This window comes from Pristiophorus japonicus, chromosome 21, assembly GCF_044704955.1.
Source record: "Pristiophorus japonicus isolate sPriJap1 chromosome 21, sPriJap1.hap1, whole genome shotgun sequence".
In the NCBI taxonomy this organism is placed as follows: Eukaryota; Metazoa; Chordata; class Chondrichthyes; family Pristiophoridae; genus Pristiophorus; species Pristiophorus japonicus.
This window is the reverse complement of record NC_091997.1, coordinates 65,959,408-65,976,933: the sequence shown is the minus strand read 5'-3', so window position 1 is coordinate 65,976,933 and position 17,526 is coordinate 65,959,408. Positions and strand designations below refer to the sequence as shown.

At 49.7% G+C, this 17,526-nt stretch overlaps 1 protein-coding gene across 1 annotated transcript in view; it reads right to left on the bottom strand.

The window, feature by feature from the left end:
* The window catches only part of fes (FES proto-oncogene, tyrosine kinase), a 74,109-nt gene that overhangs the window by 6,178 nt on the left and 50,405 nt on the right, over positions 1-17,526 (bottom strand). The window contains exons 7-16 of the mRNA XM_070864924.1: positions 17,335-17,454; positions 16,486-16,608; positions 14,584-14,770; positions 10,665-10,742; positions 8,991-9,200; positions 7,576-7,698; positions 6,763-6,816; positions 5,176-5,294; positions 4,077-4,171; positions 1,268-1,391 (exon numbers count right to left, since the gene is read on the bottom strand). Of these exons, the coding sequence (XP_070721025.1) occupies positions 1,268-1,391; positions 4,077-4,171; positions 5,176-5,294; positions 6,763-6,816; positions 7,576-7,698; positions 8,991-9,200; positions 10,665-10,742; positions 14,584-14,770; positions 16,486-16,608; positions 17,335-17,454 (1,233 nt within the window). The remainder of the gene's footprint in view (positions 1-1,267; positions 1,392-4,076; positions 4,172-5,175; positions 5,295-6,762; positions 6,817-7,575; positions 7,699-8,990; positions 9,201-10,664; positions 10,743-14,583; positions 14,771-16,485; positions 16,609-17,334; positions 17,455-17,526) is intronic.

Here is a 17,526-nt window from a genome sequence, read left to right as displayed (position 1 = left end):
CTGCAGATCAGCTGAGAATTTGGACCAAAATGCAATTTCGCACGCACCGGGAAGATCGTGGGTTTGATTCCCAGTCCGGGCTGAGTTACATCGACTGTATAGCACAGGAACAGGCCATTGGGCCCCACCGCTCCGTGCCAGTGTGTATGCTCCACAAAAAGCCTCCTCCCACCCCTCTTCATCTCACCCCATCACCATACCCTTCTATTCCCTTCTCCCCCATGTGTTTATCCAGCCTCCCCTTAAATGCATCGATACTATTCGCCTCAATCCCTCCCTGTGGCAGCGAGTTCCACATTCTCACCACTCTCTGGATAAAGAAGTTTCTCCTGAATTCCCCATTGGATTTATTAGTGACTGTCTGATATTTATGGCCCCTAGTTTTTGACTCCCCCACGAGTGGAAACATCTTCTCTACGTCTACCCTTTCATGATCTTAAAGGCCTCTATCAGGTTTCCCTCGGTCTTCTCTTTAAGAGACCCAGCCTGTTCATCCTTTCCTGATGTGTATAACCCTCAGCTCTGGTATCATACTTGTAAATCTTTTTTGCACTCTCTCTATCTTTTTATGATATGGAGACAAGAACTGTGCGCTGTACTCCAAGTTTGCTGGTCAACGCTGAAGTGGCTTCAGGTGAACTACAATTGAGCTCACTGTCCTGGGCTAAGGAAAAGGAGGGAACAATTCACCTGTACTGTATACACCTGTGAGGATGCTCACAGGTTGGTGAAGCTGTTGAGTTGGGAGTGGCTTAGCCAGTCACACGATGTTCACAAGACTCAATAAAACCCCAGCCAGTTGGGGTTGGGGGATCCACGATGAGGCAGGTGGTTGTGAGCCTGGTGGATGAACCGGTAATGTGTCGTGTGATTGTTAAACCTTTTGCTAATAAACCAACTAGTTCTTAGTAGCAATGTGTTGCTATGAATTCTTAAGCAAAGAACCCATGAAGCAAATACATTACAGCGCTTAATTTTCCATTGATGGTTGCCAGGCAGTGCCTGCAGTTGGGCGAGAGCTAGGTCGGGGTCGGTTGTGAAGTTCACTGTAGTTGAACAGCTAGCCGACACTCAACCGCTAAAGATCACAGCTGAATAATGGTCATTGTGGGGCAGATACGGCAGGGTGCTGAACTGGCATGGATCCACCCTCCCTGACGCCAAGCAGTTCACTTCAGGAGTGGGAGAAAGAAGAATTTGGCAGAGATAAAAAACCAGGAACCAACAATTAACCGGTTCCATGGGGTCGGGACAGTCCTGTACTAACCTGTGGATGCAGTGCTTGCTCTCCAAATATGCCATCCCGGCAGCAGCATTCTCCGCCATCTTTATTAGGTCTTTGGTACTAAGTCGATTTGCTTCATTACGTAAAAATGTCAAGAAATCCCCTCCTGAATAGAGAAAGTAACACGTGAAAAGGCTTGTCGAAGAGTGCGTGAGTGATTTCATCGTGTACATGTGATTTTCACAGTTTACATGGGTGTTCTGAAACTGTTCATCATTGATTTGATAATATACATCAATGATTTGAAACTACTAGTCTCTAGCATCGACCTGAAACATTAACTCTATTTCTCTCTCCACAGACCCTGCTGAGTGTTTCCAGCATTTTCTGTTTTTAGTTCAGATTTGCAGCATCCACAGTACTTTGCTTTTGTGATGGTGATATAATAATGTTTATCGGTGATCTGATAGTCAGGCCACCTGGAGCTTTCCCTGATCTTCGGATAGTACCTTGTGACCTTACCTACTGGGATAGACAGGTCGATGGGGCATCAGTTTTAACATCTTACCCAAAACACAAGACACCGCTCCCCCAGCACCGAGTGAGTACCATGGGCTGTGACCACCCTGACCTCCCACACTGAACTCCAACGGACCGCTGACCCTCTCAACGCCTGCCCCCAAACCAAGCAGCAGGCCACCTACCATCAATGGCGCTACTCAGCGCCGAGCTCGCGGCCAACATCTGGCCGTAGGCAACTAGGCTCATACAGCAGTGCCTGGTCTCCAGTCGTCTTGGACCCCCTTGCCACTGGGCCAAGACCTTGCTCAGCTAAGCCCGTGTGGGAGCCGGTGTGCAACGGCCACCCCATGCTGAAAGAACTCACGCACTGGCATCTTCCACCCCTCTAATATGAAGGTGGGGATTTCTGTATTTACACAATCAGTCCATCAGTCAGGACCCTCATGGATCAGACAAAATTATGGGCTCAAATCCTGGAGTGTAGTTTGACCCAAGATCCTCCTGATTTAGAGGTGAGTGTGCCACCAACTGAGCTAAACTGACAATCCTACATAGAATGGCAAACTATGGACTATAAATTTGTTACTGCCAAGGAATGGGCTGTGCTTAGACTAAAAATAGTGAATTAGTGCCAGGTGAAAATCGTCAAGACTGCACACAAAATTCATTCTCACTCCTCATTAAAATGATTGGAGCCATAAATCTAATCTAAAAACCCAAGCTCATTGGCGTTACTCTGAAAAGATGGACCAATATCGGGTGTAGCCATGTAATGATTGCCACAGCTTAAAGCGGAGGTCCAATGATGCTGCAGCACCTCATTCTCAGCACTGTTGGCTGGGCAGCTGCCTCAACATCCGTAACAAGGACAAGGAGAAGGAGCACTTCTTTACAAATCCTGATGGCAGATCGCTGCCCCAGGGAGAGGGCCCGAGGGTTTTCCGAGGAAGCTTTGGAGGCTTTGGTTTTAGCGGTGGGGAGAAAGCGGGCGGTCTTGTACCAACGGCAGAGGGTCCTCGCCACGAGTCTGCCGCATTATGTGGAGGGAGGTGGCACACCAGGTTACGGGCAGCACTGTGCTCCCCAGGACCCACACCCAGTGCAGGAGGAGGTTTAGCCAACTTACTCGGGTGGTCAGGGCGAGTGAGGGCTTTAAATGCTACGTACCACCATCTGTACCACAAGCTTCACACACTGCTCAATGCACCACACCCTCAGCACTCGCCCACCAACAACCACCACCTCGCAATACTCACACCTTGCATACAACAACAGCTATTCAACTGTGGCAGGCACAAGGGTTATTAGTTATTAGAGTTCATGTGATATGTTTATAGATAAATGTATTAATGGTGTTTGGAATATTTTGTGGTCTTTCTCATTTCAGCTTTGAGCCCAGGAGGATGCTGTGATATGCCACAAGACAGGGATTGTAGAACGGGAATGTGGTGAGCTACGGGGATCTGGGATTTCATGCCTGCGAATCGGAGTCTGATGGGCCAGTCACGGACTAGCCCGTCCAGAAGGCTGATTGTCTCACTGCCTCCGCCCTCTCGCCTGTTCCTCTTCGTCCTCCTCCTCCTCCTGAGGTCATGCCACAATCCTACAGCCCCCCCGCCCCCCCCCCCCCATCACTGTGAGGGAGTGTTGTGAGCAGAAGTCTTTAGCAAATAATGAGTGACTTCTGCACTTGAATCAATACTCCCTATCGCCAAAAAAATCTTGAAATAACTAAAGAGAGCTGTGTCAGTTGCAGGAAGTATCAAACAGGCCCTGAAACTGCAGAACTCTGGCAGGTACAGCTGTTTGGGGATGGTGCCTTGAAACAACGCTGCTGCCTGCTTTCTGCTTGTCGACTCCAGCTCTCCCTGTCGTAGTTCTGCGCTGCCGTTAAGGTAAGTGGCTAAATCCAAATGTTGGAGATGGAGCATCCAGTGAGCGTTGCACGCTCACTGACGTCACAATCCCTATAATGGCGAGCTCCCTGGAGCTAGGGTTTACCAGCAGCACCACCGACACCACCGATATGGCGTGTGGTGCTGGAACCGGCAACAGCTGTCAACGGCATTTCAGCGCCATCTCCTGGTGCTAACGTGTGGCGCAAACCACACGAATTTTCCCGCCCCATAGAATCTACAGCACAGAAACAGGCCATTGGGCCCAACTGGTCTATGCCGGTGTTTATGCTCCACTCGTGTACTTAGTTCGTGACAGAACAGGTTGTGGATGATTTGTGGAAGGAATGGGCTCGAAGGGTTGAATGGTTCTCCTTCCATTCCACCTTTAATCTTGTTGTTAGTCACCCTGCCTTCGAGCCCGACCCTCTCACCTTGCACCAGCTCCATGACGATATAAATGGGCTGTTTCTGAGTGCAGACCCCAATCAGCCTGACAATGTTCGGATGGTCGTATTGTTTCAGGATTCTGAAAAGAAACCCCAGAGAGAATGTTAAGGTATTGTCCTTTTCTTTAAAAGCGTCATCGATCTGTCTCACACAGGATTACAATACAGAAAGAAGCCAGACAGCCCAACCAGTCGGTATTGGTGTTGGTAAACTTCACAGGAGCATTAGTCCTCATCCCGCCAGCCTGCTCGGTTCCTATAGCCCTTTATCCCCTTTCCTTCAATCACCTACTTATCTTAAACATTGACATGGTCTCGGCTCCAATCACCAAGTCCACAGCCTCACAAACCCTTGTGTAAAAAAGTCTCTGGTCTTGTATCTATATCCCCTTATTGTAGAACCCCCCTAATCACTGAAAACAAACTGTTTCTATCGACTCTGTCCCATCCCATTATAATTTTGAACACTTCTATCAAATCACTCCATAATCTCTTCTATTCTAATGAAAACAGCCCAATTGCACACATAATTTATGGATGGTCACTCCATCACTGGACACCAATGAATGGTCAGTCCCATTGGTGGACACCAATGAATAGTCACTCCCATTGGGGAACACCAATGAATGGTCACTCCCATTGGGGAACACCAATGAATGGTCACTCCCATTGGGGACACCAATGAATGGTCACTCCCATTGGGGACACCAATGAATGGTCACTCCCATTGGGGGACACCAATGAATGGTCACTCCCACTGGGGACACCAATGAATGGTCACTGCTATTGCAGACACCAATGCTGCCCTGTGGTCTGCTGAGCCCACTCTTCTGTTGGTGGTAGACACACAGCAATAGCAATTCTGCTTCCAAAATGTTACTTAAATTCGATGCGTAACTTAGAGATCTCCAGAACATCTTCGGTCGGACATACAACACTCCTGAATTGGCCTCGACCACTAGACCTTACTAAGGATCAGTCAGGGAGCTGGCTCACCAAGCCTTTGCCGTGTGTGTTTTGCCGTGTAGAGCGGTCAGCGAGTTGCTGACACGGGGATCCCGTGTCACAGGCCATCGGCACTCACCTGGCCTCCATGAGGAACTTATTCTTCTGATCAGCCGGCAGATTTTCGCGGCACATCTTCACGGCCACCAGGGTGTTGTCATTTCTCATCCTACCACTGAACACCTCTCCAAAGTTACCCTGTGGGCAGACGGATTAGGAAAGATGGGTAAAAGCCAATGACACTCACCGATCCCCCCCACCCAGAGTGATACACCCAAAAGAGCAGAACCAACAACTTGCATTTATATAGCACCTTTAACGTAGTAAAACGTCCCAAGGTGCTTCACAGGAGCGATTATCAAACAAAATTTGACATTGAGCTCAGGTGACCAAATGCTTGGTCAAAGAGGTAGGTTTTAAGCAGCATCTTAAAGGAGGATTGAGAGGTAGAGAGGCGGAACGGTTTAGGGAGGGAATTCCAGAGCTCGGGGCCCAGGCAGCTGAAGGCACGGCCGCCGATGGTGGAGCGATTAAAATCGGGGATGCTCAAGAAGCCAGAATTGGAGGAGCGCAGATATTTTGGAGGGTTGCAGGGCTGGAGGAGGTTACTGAGATAGGGAGGGGCGAGGCCATGGAAGGGATTTGAAAACAAGGATGAGAGTTTTAAAATTTAGGCGTTGTTGGCCCCGGAGCCAATGTAGGTCAGCGAACAGGCACCAACAGCACCTTCCTCACCCAAATAGTCATGTGTGAGCCTCGACAGTGAGCACCAGCAGGCACTTCAACTGCAGAGGGCATCACTGGGTCTTTCCTGATCTGTACAGTTGAGCCATTCACTGGCTTAACCAGCTGGGTGTAAAGGGGGAATAGTATTGTAAGGGGTTAAAATACTGTCACCAAAGTAGAAGTGGACATTCGCTTATATGCATGTAAAGCTCGCTTATAAAACTCATTTACAAATGGGTTTTAAAATGGAGAACTGTCAAAAAGCAAAGCTTGCGGTAAATGCGTTGAACCCTAGCACAGACTGATAGAAGATTCAGTACAGAACAACACTTGCCAAGGACAGTAGAGTAAGCTGTTTGGGGAACATAGATTATAGTATTGACTCGAGTTCTTGGGAGAGGGATAAGGAGGCAGCACCCTGGGAAACAAGGTTAATCACGTCATAAGGAACTGAGGCAAAGTTGACACCACTGAACAACACACTCCATAAGACTGACAGGTGATGGGAGATGGAAAGGTTGGGGGAACCAGTCAGAGCCAGTCTGATAAGGGTCAACGAACCAATGTAACCTTCGTTCATAGGCAGTCGGCCAATCGGTGGTTTTGTAGGAAGGTTGCACACCTCAGTCAATGTATAACTGTCGATGTCAAAACCTCTGTTCTTAGAAGGGTTCATTGGACCCCTTCCCCTGCATGCTTGAATAAAAACCAGTTGAACCGAGGTTTTGGTCTGAGTGATTCCGTGGTCGCTATACGAGCGGGGATACGGGTGGGTGCCAATTCCTTATGTCAGGGAGTCCAGAGAAGTCTTCTTTTTACCCCATCACTGGGCTTTCGGGGGAGGGAGCCCGAGTATCGGGAGGAGGGCGGGGGGTCGGGGGGAAAGAGTGATATTCTTTGTGAACGTTATCGGTCATACAGGCAGCTCTCAGGCACTTACCCGACCGATTCGATCTCCTATTAGAACATCTTCATGGTCCAGTACCCACTTATCCTACAAAGCAAGGCACAGTGTCAGTAGAGTTTAAAGGCCTCAGCAGCATCCCTCAGTGCTTCACCCAAGTGGTTGTGTGGGAGCTTAAACAGCAATTGGCTGCAAACTATTCAACTGTGGAGACAGTCACAGTTCGCCTGATATTCAAAATTTCCAGCAGAACTCACGAGACTGTGATTAGGAGCAGGACCTCTGTCTCATTTTTCTTATTCCTAATGGCAAGAGCACTGAAGCCAATTGTAGCCTCCACCCACCAAGCCGAGGTCACTTAGCCCAACACACAGTGTGTCAAACCGGGAACCTTTTTGCGTGTTTGGCTCACCATCGCACCATCAGTTCCTTTACCTCCTCGTTCACTGTGGGAACTCCCTGTTGGGTTATAATTGGCATGGCACATTACTGCGCACTTTAGTTTTCTGAGGCGTGAGAGTGAAGAAAAGAGACAGAGGGAGGGAGAGAAAGAGTGAGAAATAGATTCAGGGAGAGAGGGAGAAAGGGAGAGAAAGAGAAATAAAGAGAGAGATAGATTCAGGGAGAGAAAGGGAGAGATAGAGAAATAAAGAGAGAGAGATAGATACAGGGAGAGAAAGAGCAAGAGAAAAAGAGAGAAAGGGATCGAGAGAGAAATAAAGAGAGAAAAAAAGATATTCAGAGTGAGAAATAAATTGAGAAAGTGAGATCCATCCAGCGGGAGCGAGAAGAGTGAGAATGAGGCAGATGTGGTGAGGGTTATAATTGGAATGTGATGTTAATGTGTACCTTAAGAATTGGTTTGATCAGGATAGCTCCCGTTTTCTTGGTGACGGGTTGCTTGGTTTTCAAGAGGTTGTCGATGAGGAGAGGGATTGTGGAGAAGCTCTCACCGTCAAACCGGTACTGGGACTGTTGGGAAACAACAGGAGAACAAAATGGGATTCACACATTCCAAGCTCACCCATTTCCAACATACACCATTACTTGGAACTGTCAACCAATTTTCCATAGTTTGTCTTAATTCAAGTAAAAAAATATTGTAATCATCTTTTCATTCCAGTGTGAAAAATAAACACCAACACAGACTGGTCTCAATGCCTTGTTTCCATGTTGTCATTTCTATAATTGCACACTAAGACAAGCTGCTGTCATAGTGTACTGTGTGCAGAGGGTGTAGTATGCACAGCACAATGTACATGGTGAAGTGTGAGCTATGGCTCACCTCTAAGTCAGCAGGTTGTGGGTTCAAGTCCCACTCCAGAGACTCAACCACATAAATCTAGGCTGACACTCCCAGTGCAGTGCTGAGGGAGTGCCGTACTGTTGGAAGTGCCGTCTTTCAGACGAGACATTACACCGAGGTCCCGTCTGCCCTCTCAGGTGGACATAAAAGATCCCATGGCACTATTTCAGGCCAATATTTATCCCTCAATCAACAGCACTAAAACCAATTATCTGGTCATTATCATTTTGCTGTTGTGCGAGCTTGCTGTGCGCAAATTGGCTGCCCCATTTCCTACATTACAAGAGTGACTACACTTCAAAAAGTACTTCCTTGCCTGCAAAGCACTTTGGGATGTCCTGAGGATGTGAAAGGCACTATATAAATGCAAGACTTTCTTTTTACATGGCACATTGCACATGACCCTGTTGAACAGAGGAGACACAGAGTAATCACCCCACTTACTGACGATGTAACTGTGGAAACAGCTCTTCCTCTTTACACTCTCTCCACTCCCGAGTTGTGTTGGGGCTCAGTACCACAGGTGTCACTGACCTATCCCAAACGTCATCCTTTGTTTACCCAATCATCACTTCTGAAAGCGCTGGGTCACAGTTGCACAGGTACCAAAATGGCCATTCTTCATGTTTGAGTCTACACGCTGCACCTCAGCAGGCTATTCACCAGACGACTACACACACACGTGCATGCAGATTGCAGTGGCAAGGGGAGGGGGATCACTGGAGAAGGAACCTTCCCTGCGCCCCCCCCCACTGATTGTTTTCCCTCTATAACCCAGGAACACAGGGGCCAATTGTAATTTCGCTACCACGGAGATAGGCCAACACACCACAGAGCGGGAATCAAACAGGCCTCACGTGGCATCAGCTGCTGGGAATAAATATCTTGGGGGGCGGGGGGGGGGGAGGAAAGTTGCTCGTGCACCGCCCTTGCCGTGCCGCACTGCTCTCGTACTTACGTCTGCGTGTTGAATGATAAAATGGCGGCACTGTCCTGCAGACATCACGGACAGAACGTATTCCCCCTTGTTCTGGCTCTCGCGCACCAGGAAGTCCCCCTCGTTGACCAGGAGTTGCTGTGTCTCCATTCGGGGAATGGCACCGTGGTACCAGGCCTGCTGGCACAGGGGCTTCTGGACGGCGGGTACAATCGGCAAGAGAGGAGGCAGCTGGAAGGAGGAGAATACAACATCCCGTCAGAATCATTGAACCGCTAGCGGAGAAACGGCCGCTCATCTCAGCTTCCACCCTCAGGAGTTACCGATAAGCTTACTTCTCGAGAAGGTGCCTTCGGAGCAATGGAAGACAGTGGGCGAGTTTGGAGGTTTGGCCTCCCGCGCAAGATTGCCGCTCACAACATTCACAGGCCTCGTGCAAAGTTAGAGCTTAGAATAAACTCCCTCTAGCCCCACAGGATAGCTGTAATGTATGCTCATGGGTTTGTAGAGCTGTTGACTGTGGGCTGCTCTTGCACACTCTCCATTTTGTACAGTGTGCGAGGTTGCAGCTCCTATTCCATTATTTGAAGGGGCTGCTCCTCGAATTCTGGTTGCACTTCAGTCCCACACTCCTGATCTTTGGGGACCCTGAGCGGAGGGGAGCAGGCAGGTCAAAGGGCCTCCTCGCAGGACTGCTCTTGGGCACGGCCAAGGGGGCCATCAGCCGGTCCAGGCAGCGGGCGGTCGAGGGGGTCGTTCAGCCCGACTGCCTGCCTCTCTTCCGCGGTTACATTCGAGCCAGGGTGTCCCTGCAGATGGAGCACGCGGTGTCCACCGGTACGCTCGCGGCCTTCCACGAGAGGTGGGCACCGGAGGGACTGGAGTGCATCATCACCCCCGGCAACCAAGTTTTAATTTGATTGGCAAGGTTCCCAGTTGATTTGTAAATTTGTGGGTTTTGGTGTCCTTACTAAAAGGGGGCACGTGATTTAAAGTTATGCTCAAAATAGTAATAGAGCTGTTGAGGTGGGAGGAGCTTAGCCAGTCACGTGACGTTCACAAGACTCAATAAAACCCCAGCCAGTTGGGTTTGGGGGATCCACGATGAGGCAGGTGGTTGTGAGCCTGGTGGATGAACTGGTAATGTGTAGTGTGATTATTAAACCTTTGCTAATAAACCAACTAGTTCTTAATAGCAATGTGTTGCTATGAATTCTTAAGCAAAGAATCCATGAAGCAAATAAATTACAGATAGGCAACTTGGGGAACTATGAAGCAGGTGGAGATGTTACAATTGGTCCCAGCACTCCTGAGCTGGAGGGGATGGGAGGAGTGGGAGAGAGCTATGGGAGACATACGTGGCCAGCTGGTTGCCTTCTGTCCTGTTCATAGACTGTTTTTAGCCTGATTGTATCTCAGCTAAAAATGCTTGAGTATTTCCAAATACAACGGACTGTTTTGTGGGTTATTCTAGGAAGCTGAGCTCCTCGATCCTGTTAATGATCAATCCATTTCGGCTTTTCGGGAGGAGACCATTCAGCCCCTCGAGCCTGTTCATCCCCTTCAATTAGATCGTGGCTGATCTGTACCTTAACACCATCTCCCTGTCTTAGTTCCAGCACTCCTTAATATGCTCACCTCACAAAAAGCTATCAGAAATCTTCTGCTCAGACTTCAGGAGCAGGAGCCACTTACACTGAACTTGGGTTTGAAAAGTCCGGAGATGTGGTTCTTCAGCGTCTCCAAGGTCAGGGCTTTGACATTATCCTTTCCCTTGCAACAGAAGACAAACAGATTACAATAAACTCGCAACTGCCAAATGCTAGAAATACACTGCAGGTCCCACCGTGTCAATCGCAGACAAGGCCATCTCTGACCACTTCCTCGTATCGCTCTCCACCCACATCCCCTTCCACCCCCCAACCCCGCCTCCTTCTGTGTCCGTTCCTGGAAAAAACTTTCTCCTCACTCTCTTACAGCTGCACGTATCATAGAAAATAGAAAATAGAAACATAGAAACTAGGTGCAGAAGTAGGCCATTCGGCCCTTCGAGCCTGCACCGACATTCAATGAGTTCATGGCTGAACATGTTTATCAACTCCCAACTGACCAGTCTTTGGCTCTCCACTCGCTAGGACATTTCTGTAGCTATCGATCGGCTCAGTCACACCCTCACCACCACCTATGATGCCCTAGTCCCTGTTAAAACAATTACTCTCTCTCACCCTGGCACAGCCCTGATCTTTGCTCCCTTAAGTCAACTTGATGTGGTGGACAACTGGTTTAGCCATTCACCGCCAGATCTGGCTAGACCACAAAACACTAATGGGTCCTGCTCTCATCTGCCAAAATTGCTCTATTCCGGACTCTGGAATGCAAAGATAAATCCCAGCTTCTATTTACCACTGCTAACTGTCTTTTTAAACTCCTCTCCCCAGTCTTCACCCTCCCCTCCGACAATAAGTGTGAGGAGCTCATGGGCTTCTTTGTCTCGAAGATTGAGACCATCCGTTCAGCCGCCTCTGCCTCTTCCCTTCCTTCCCCTAGCCCACCAGGGAAAACTTCCTGCAAGGATCCCCCCTGCCCGAGCCCTGACCTCACAGGTTCTCTCCAATCTCCCCTCTTGACCTTTCGAGTTCATCCTGTCCATGAGACTCACTTCCTGCTCCCTCGACCCTATTTCCCACCAAACCGCTAACGACCCAACTTCCTTTTCTGGCTCCCAGGTTAGCTGACATTGTTAGTACCTCTCTCCTCAGGTACTGCCCCCCTCTCCCTCAAATCTGCCGTCATCACCTGTCTCCTCAAAAAAACAACCCTTGACCCTTCCATCGTAGCAAATTACCATCCCACCTCCAACATCCCTTTCCTCTCCAAAGTCCTTAAACGTGTTGTCACCTCTCAAATCCGTGCCCATCTTTCCCCCAATTCCATGTTTGAATCCCTTCAATCCACAGTACTGAAAGGGTTCTCATTAAAGTCACAACTGACATCCTTTGAGACTGTGGCAAAGGCAAACTATCTCTCTTCATCCTTCTTGACTTGTCTGCAGTCTTTGACACGGTTGATCACTCTATCCTTCTGCAACGCCTCTCCACCGTCCTCCAGCTGGGTGGGACTGCACTCGCCTGGTTCCATTCTTAGCTATCTAATCATAGCCAGAGAATCACCTGCAACAGCTTCTCTTCCCGCCCCCCCCCCCCCGCATCGTTACCTCTGGTGTCCCCCAAGGATCTATTCTTGGCCCCCTCCTATTTCTCATCTATATGTTGCCCCTTGGCGACATCATCCAAAAACACAGCATCAGTTTCCACATGTACGCTGATGGCACCCAGCTCTACCTCACCACCACTCCTCTCGACCCCTCCACGGTCTCTAACTTGTCATGGATGAGCAGAAATGTTCTCCAATTGAATTTTGGGAAGACCAAAGCCATTGTTTTCAGTTCCCAAGACAAACTCCGTTCCGCGACACTGATTCCACCTCTCGCCAACTTCTGTCTGAGGCTGAACCACATTGTTCGCAACCTTGGTGTCATATTTGATGCTGAAATGAACTTTCGACCACATAGTAACAGCATAATTAAGACCGCCTATTCCATCTCCGTAACATCGCCCGTCTCCGCCCTTGCCTTAGCTCATCTGCTGCTGAAGCCCTCGTCCATGCCTTTGTTACCTCTAGACTTGACTATTCCAACACACTCCTGGCTGGCCTCCCACATTCTACCCGACGTAAACTAGAGGTGATCCAAAACTTGGCTGCCCGTGTCCTCACTCGCACCAAGTCCCGCTCACCCATCACCCCTTGTGCTCGCTGACCTACATTGGATCTCGATTAAGCAACGCCTCGATTTCAAAATTCTCATCCTTATTTACAAATCCCTCCATGGCCTCGCCCCTCCCTATCTCTGTAATCTCCTCCAGCCTCACAATCCCCCGAGATCTCTGCGCTCCTCTAATTCTGCCCTCTTGACCATCCCTGATTATAATCGCTCCACCATCGGTGGCCGTGCCTTCTGTTGCCTGGGCCCCAAGCTCTGGAACTCCTTCCCTAAACCTCTCCGCCTCTCTACCTCTCTTTAGTCCTTTAAGGCGCTCCTTAAAACCTACCTCTTTGTCCAAGCTCTCGGTCACCTGCCCTAATTTCTACTTATGCGGCTCAGTGTCAAATTTTTCATCTCATAATACTCCTGTGAAGCGCCTTGGGACAATTCACTACGCTAAAGGTGCTATATAAATACAAGCTGTTGTTGTTGTCCTGTCAGCATCTGTAAAGAGGAACGGTGGGTTAAACGGTACAGGGCCCTCGGACGGGTTGGGGTGTTGGGAATTTGGCCAGGGGGGGGATGAATTTCCGACTTGCGGTGCTGGTGAGGCTCCCCAGCACAGACCCGTAAAATAACCCGTGGTGTGTAGCACCTTCACCAGTCCCGAACAAGGGTCCACATGGATTACACAGTATTTACAGCACAGAAACAGGCCATTCAGCCCAACTGGTGCATGCTGGTGTTTATGCTCCACATGCGCCTCCTCCCACCTCTCTTCATCGAACCCTGTTGGCATATCCTTCTATTCCTTTCTTCCTTTTGTACATATCTAGTTTCCCCTTAACTACATCTATACTATTCGCCTCAACCACTCCCTGTGGCAGCGAGTTCCACATTCTCACCACTCTCTGGGTAAAGAAGTTTCTTCTGAATTCCCCGTTGGATTTATTAGTGACTGTCTGATATTGATGGTCTCTAGGTGTGGACTCTCCCACAAGTGGAAGCGACTTCTCTACGTCTACCCCATCGAACCCTTTCATAATTTTAAAGACCTCTATCAGGTCACCCCTCAACCTTCTCTTTTCTAGAGAAGAGAGAACCCAGCCTGTCCAGTCATTCCTGACAGGTTTAGATAAGGTAGACAAAGAAAAGCTGTTCCCAATAGCTGATGGTACAAGGACTAGGGGACACAGATTTAAGGTTTTGGGCAAGAGATACAGGGGGGGGGGAAGTGAGGAAGAGCTTTTTTACGCAGCGAGTGGTAATGACCTGGAGCTCATTGCCTACGAGGGTGGTGGAAGCAGACACGATCAATGATTTCAAAGGGAAATTGGACAGGCAGTTGAGGGAAATAAACTTGCAGGACTGCGGGGATAGAGCGGGAATGAGACTGGCTGGATTGCTCTACAGAGAGCTGGCATGGACTCGATGGGCCGAATGTATTTATATAGCACCTTTAACGTCTCAAGGTGGTTCACGGGAGCAATTACCAAACAACATTTGACACCGAGCCACATGAGATATTAGGGCAGGTGACCGAAAGCTTGGTGAAAGAGGTATGTTTTGAGGAACGTCTCAAAGTCTCCACGAGTGGAAACATCTGCTCTACAACACTCAATACTTTTCTCTTTTCAGATGCCGACAGACCGGTTGTGCCTCTCCAACATTATCCGTTTCTCTCTCCGATTTCCAGCAGTTCCTTTTAGCTGAACAGAATTAAGGACAAACTTTACACTTTAAAAGCAACTGACGGGCTGGGAAGCGCTCTGAGATGGGCCGAGGACACGCGACGTCGCTGCATGCCAATGCAATGCTCTTTCTTTCCGTGTTGGCGCTGTCGAGACTCACAACTGAGGAGATGGAGTATCCGTCCTCCTCTAACTCCAGGGCAGGGGGGGGGTCCTTGTCTCCCAGCTCCTTCAGTTTCTGCACCAGCAGCAGCCGTTGAGCCTCCAGCCTCCCCTTGTTGCCCAGAAGCACCTGGACCTGATGCCGACTCTCCTCCAAAGCACATTTCTTGCTGAAGATGTAGACACTGCAAGGGAACGGGTGGAAAGCATTTAGTGAGAAGGGATGCAGCCAGAACAGGAACCCGAGAACACAAGAAATAGGAGCAGGAGTCGGCCATTCGGCCCCTCGAGCCTGCTCCGCCATTCAATGAGATCACGGCTGATCTTCGACCTCAACTCCACTTTCCCGCCCGATCCCCATATCCCTGGGTTCCCTTAGTGCCCAAAGATCTATTGATCTGATTCTTGAATATACCCAATGACTGAGCCTCCACAGCCCTCCGGGGCAGAGAATTCCAAAAATTAACAACCCTCCAAGTGAAGAAATTCCTCCTCACTTCCGTCTTAAATGGCCAACCCCTTATCCTGAGACTGTGCCCCCTGGTTCTAGACTCTCCAGCCCGGGGGAAACAACTGCTCGGCATCTACCCTATCAAGCCTTTTAAAAATGTTATACATTTCAATGATATCATCTCTCCTTCTTCTAAACCCCAGAGAGTATAGCCCCAATCTACGCAATCTCTCCTCATAGGACAGCCCTTTCACAAGAGGCACAGCAAGGCGTGGAGTGGAGATGGACAGCACAGGGCCAGTGTTCTGAAAGCAGGATGGGCTGATGCAGTGAGACTCTGGCAGCACGACTACACTGGCCCCAGTCTCAGCCTAGTTCCTCATGAGCACAAAGTTGGCAATCTCAATCAGTGACCCATCCAATGGTGGTTTGTGGGCGGGGTGGGGGCAGGGCAGGCACTTATTATCTTGTACTTATGGCCCCTAGTTTTAATCACCCCCACAGGCGGGGAGAAGGTGGGTGAGTGGGGTTGGGGGATATGGGGAGAAGGTGGGTAGGTGGGGTTGGGGGATATGTGGAGAAGGCGGGTAGGTGGGGTTGGGGATATGGGGAGAAGGTGGGTAGGTGGGGTTGGGGATATGGGGAGAAGGTGGGTAGGTGGGGTTGGGGGATATGGGGAGAAGGTGGGTAGGTGGGGTTGGGAGATATGTGGAGAAGGTGGGTAGGTAGGGTTGGGGGATATGTGGAGAAGGTGGGGAGGTGGGGTTGGGGGATATGGGGAGAAGGTGGGTAGGTGGGGTTGGGGATATGGGGAGGAGGTGGGTAGGTGGGGTTGGGGGATATGGGGAGAAGGTGGGTAGGTGGGGTTGGGGGATATGGGGAGAAGGTGGGTAGGTGGGGTTGGGGGATATGGGGAGAAGGTGGGTAGGTGGGGTTGGGAGATATGTGGAGAAGGTGGGTAGGTAGGGTTGGGGGATATGTGGAGAAGGTGGGTAGGTGGGGTTGGGGGATATGGGGAGAAGGTGGGTAGGTGGGGTTGGGGGATATGGGGAGAAGGTGGGTAGGTGGGGTTGGGGGATATGGGGAGAAGGTGGGTAGGTAGGGTTGGGGGATATGTGGAGAAGGTGGGTAGGTGGGGTTGGGGGATATGGGGAGAAGGTGGGTAGGTGGGGTTGGGGGATATGGGGAGAAGGTGGGTAGGTAGGGTTGGGGGATATGTGGAGAAGGTGGGTAGGTGGGGTTGGGGGATATGGGGAGAAGGTGGGTAGGTAGGGTTAATCTATAAAGAGGATAAGCATGTTGCACCAAGTGGCCCAGTCCTGTTTCTCAAAGTTCTGTTATCAAGAAACTTAGAAAAACCCCATAAAAAGAAACGTTGCGTCTGAGACAGGCGGTGCTCCGATTCCAATCCCAGTTAGGAGCTGTGTCCAGTATGTGGGATTTACTCACCGTGATCTCCCACCGCCTGACTGCTCCTCGGCTGATATTTCGGTCGAGATCTGTCTGATTGTCGCCTGTCGGTTGTCAATAGTCTCTGTCAGAGATTGCAACTCTTCCTCAATGGAGGTTAGACTGGGGAGAGAAAGGAACTCAATCAGTACAATATCTACCTAGAAAATACTGAAAAGAAGCCAGGTGTCACAGTCTGGGTGTCATAGTCCAGAAGTTACACTTTATTGCAATGCACGAGGACACCCCCCCAAGTGCACACGTGTGCATGTACACACATCTGTGCATACATATGGATGATGGACTTCAGTTATGTGGAGAGACTGGAGAAGCTGGGGTTGTTCTCCTTGGAGCAGAGATGGTTGAGAGGAGATTTACTCGAGATGTTTCAAATCATGAAGGGTTTAGGCAGAGTAAATAACGAGAATCTGTTTCCAATGGCTGAAGGGTCGATAACCAGAGGGCACAGATTTAAGGTGATTGGCAGAAGAACCAGAGGCGACATGAGGAAAAACTCTTTTACGCAACGAGTGGTTAGGATCTGGAACGCACTGCCCAAGACGGTGGTGGAGACAGTCTCAATAGTAACCTTCAAATGGGAATTGGATAAATACTTAAATGAGGAAAATCATTGCAGGGATACGGGGAAAGAGTGGGGGGAGTGGGACTAACGGGATTGCTCTTCGAAAGAGCCGACGCAGACTCAAATCGTCGAATGGCCTCCTTCTGTGCGGCACTGTTCTATAATTCCATGATTCGATTTGCTCACAGGCAGACGCAAATGTGCACGGACGTATTCTCACACTGACACTAACAAATGCACAGTAGTGCAAGGGACGTGCAGCTCACCTGTGTTGCACTGACTCGATGGTCAGGTCGTTGAGCTGTAACTCCCCCGTCTGAAGGTCGTCCAACTCCTCGAGGAGGCTGGTGTCAAAGGTCACGAGTGGTGGGACCTCGGCCACTGACCTGTGCATTCGGGCAAAGAATAGAGAGATTCAGAGCGGGCAGGACAACACTGCAACAGCAGGCAGGGTTCGG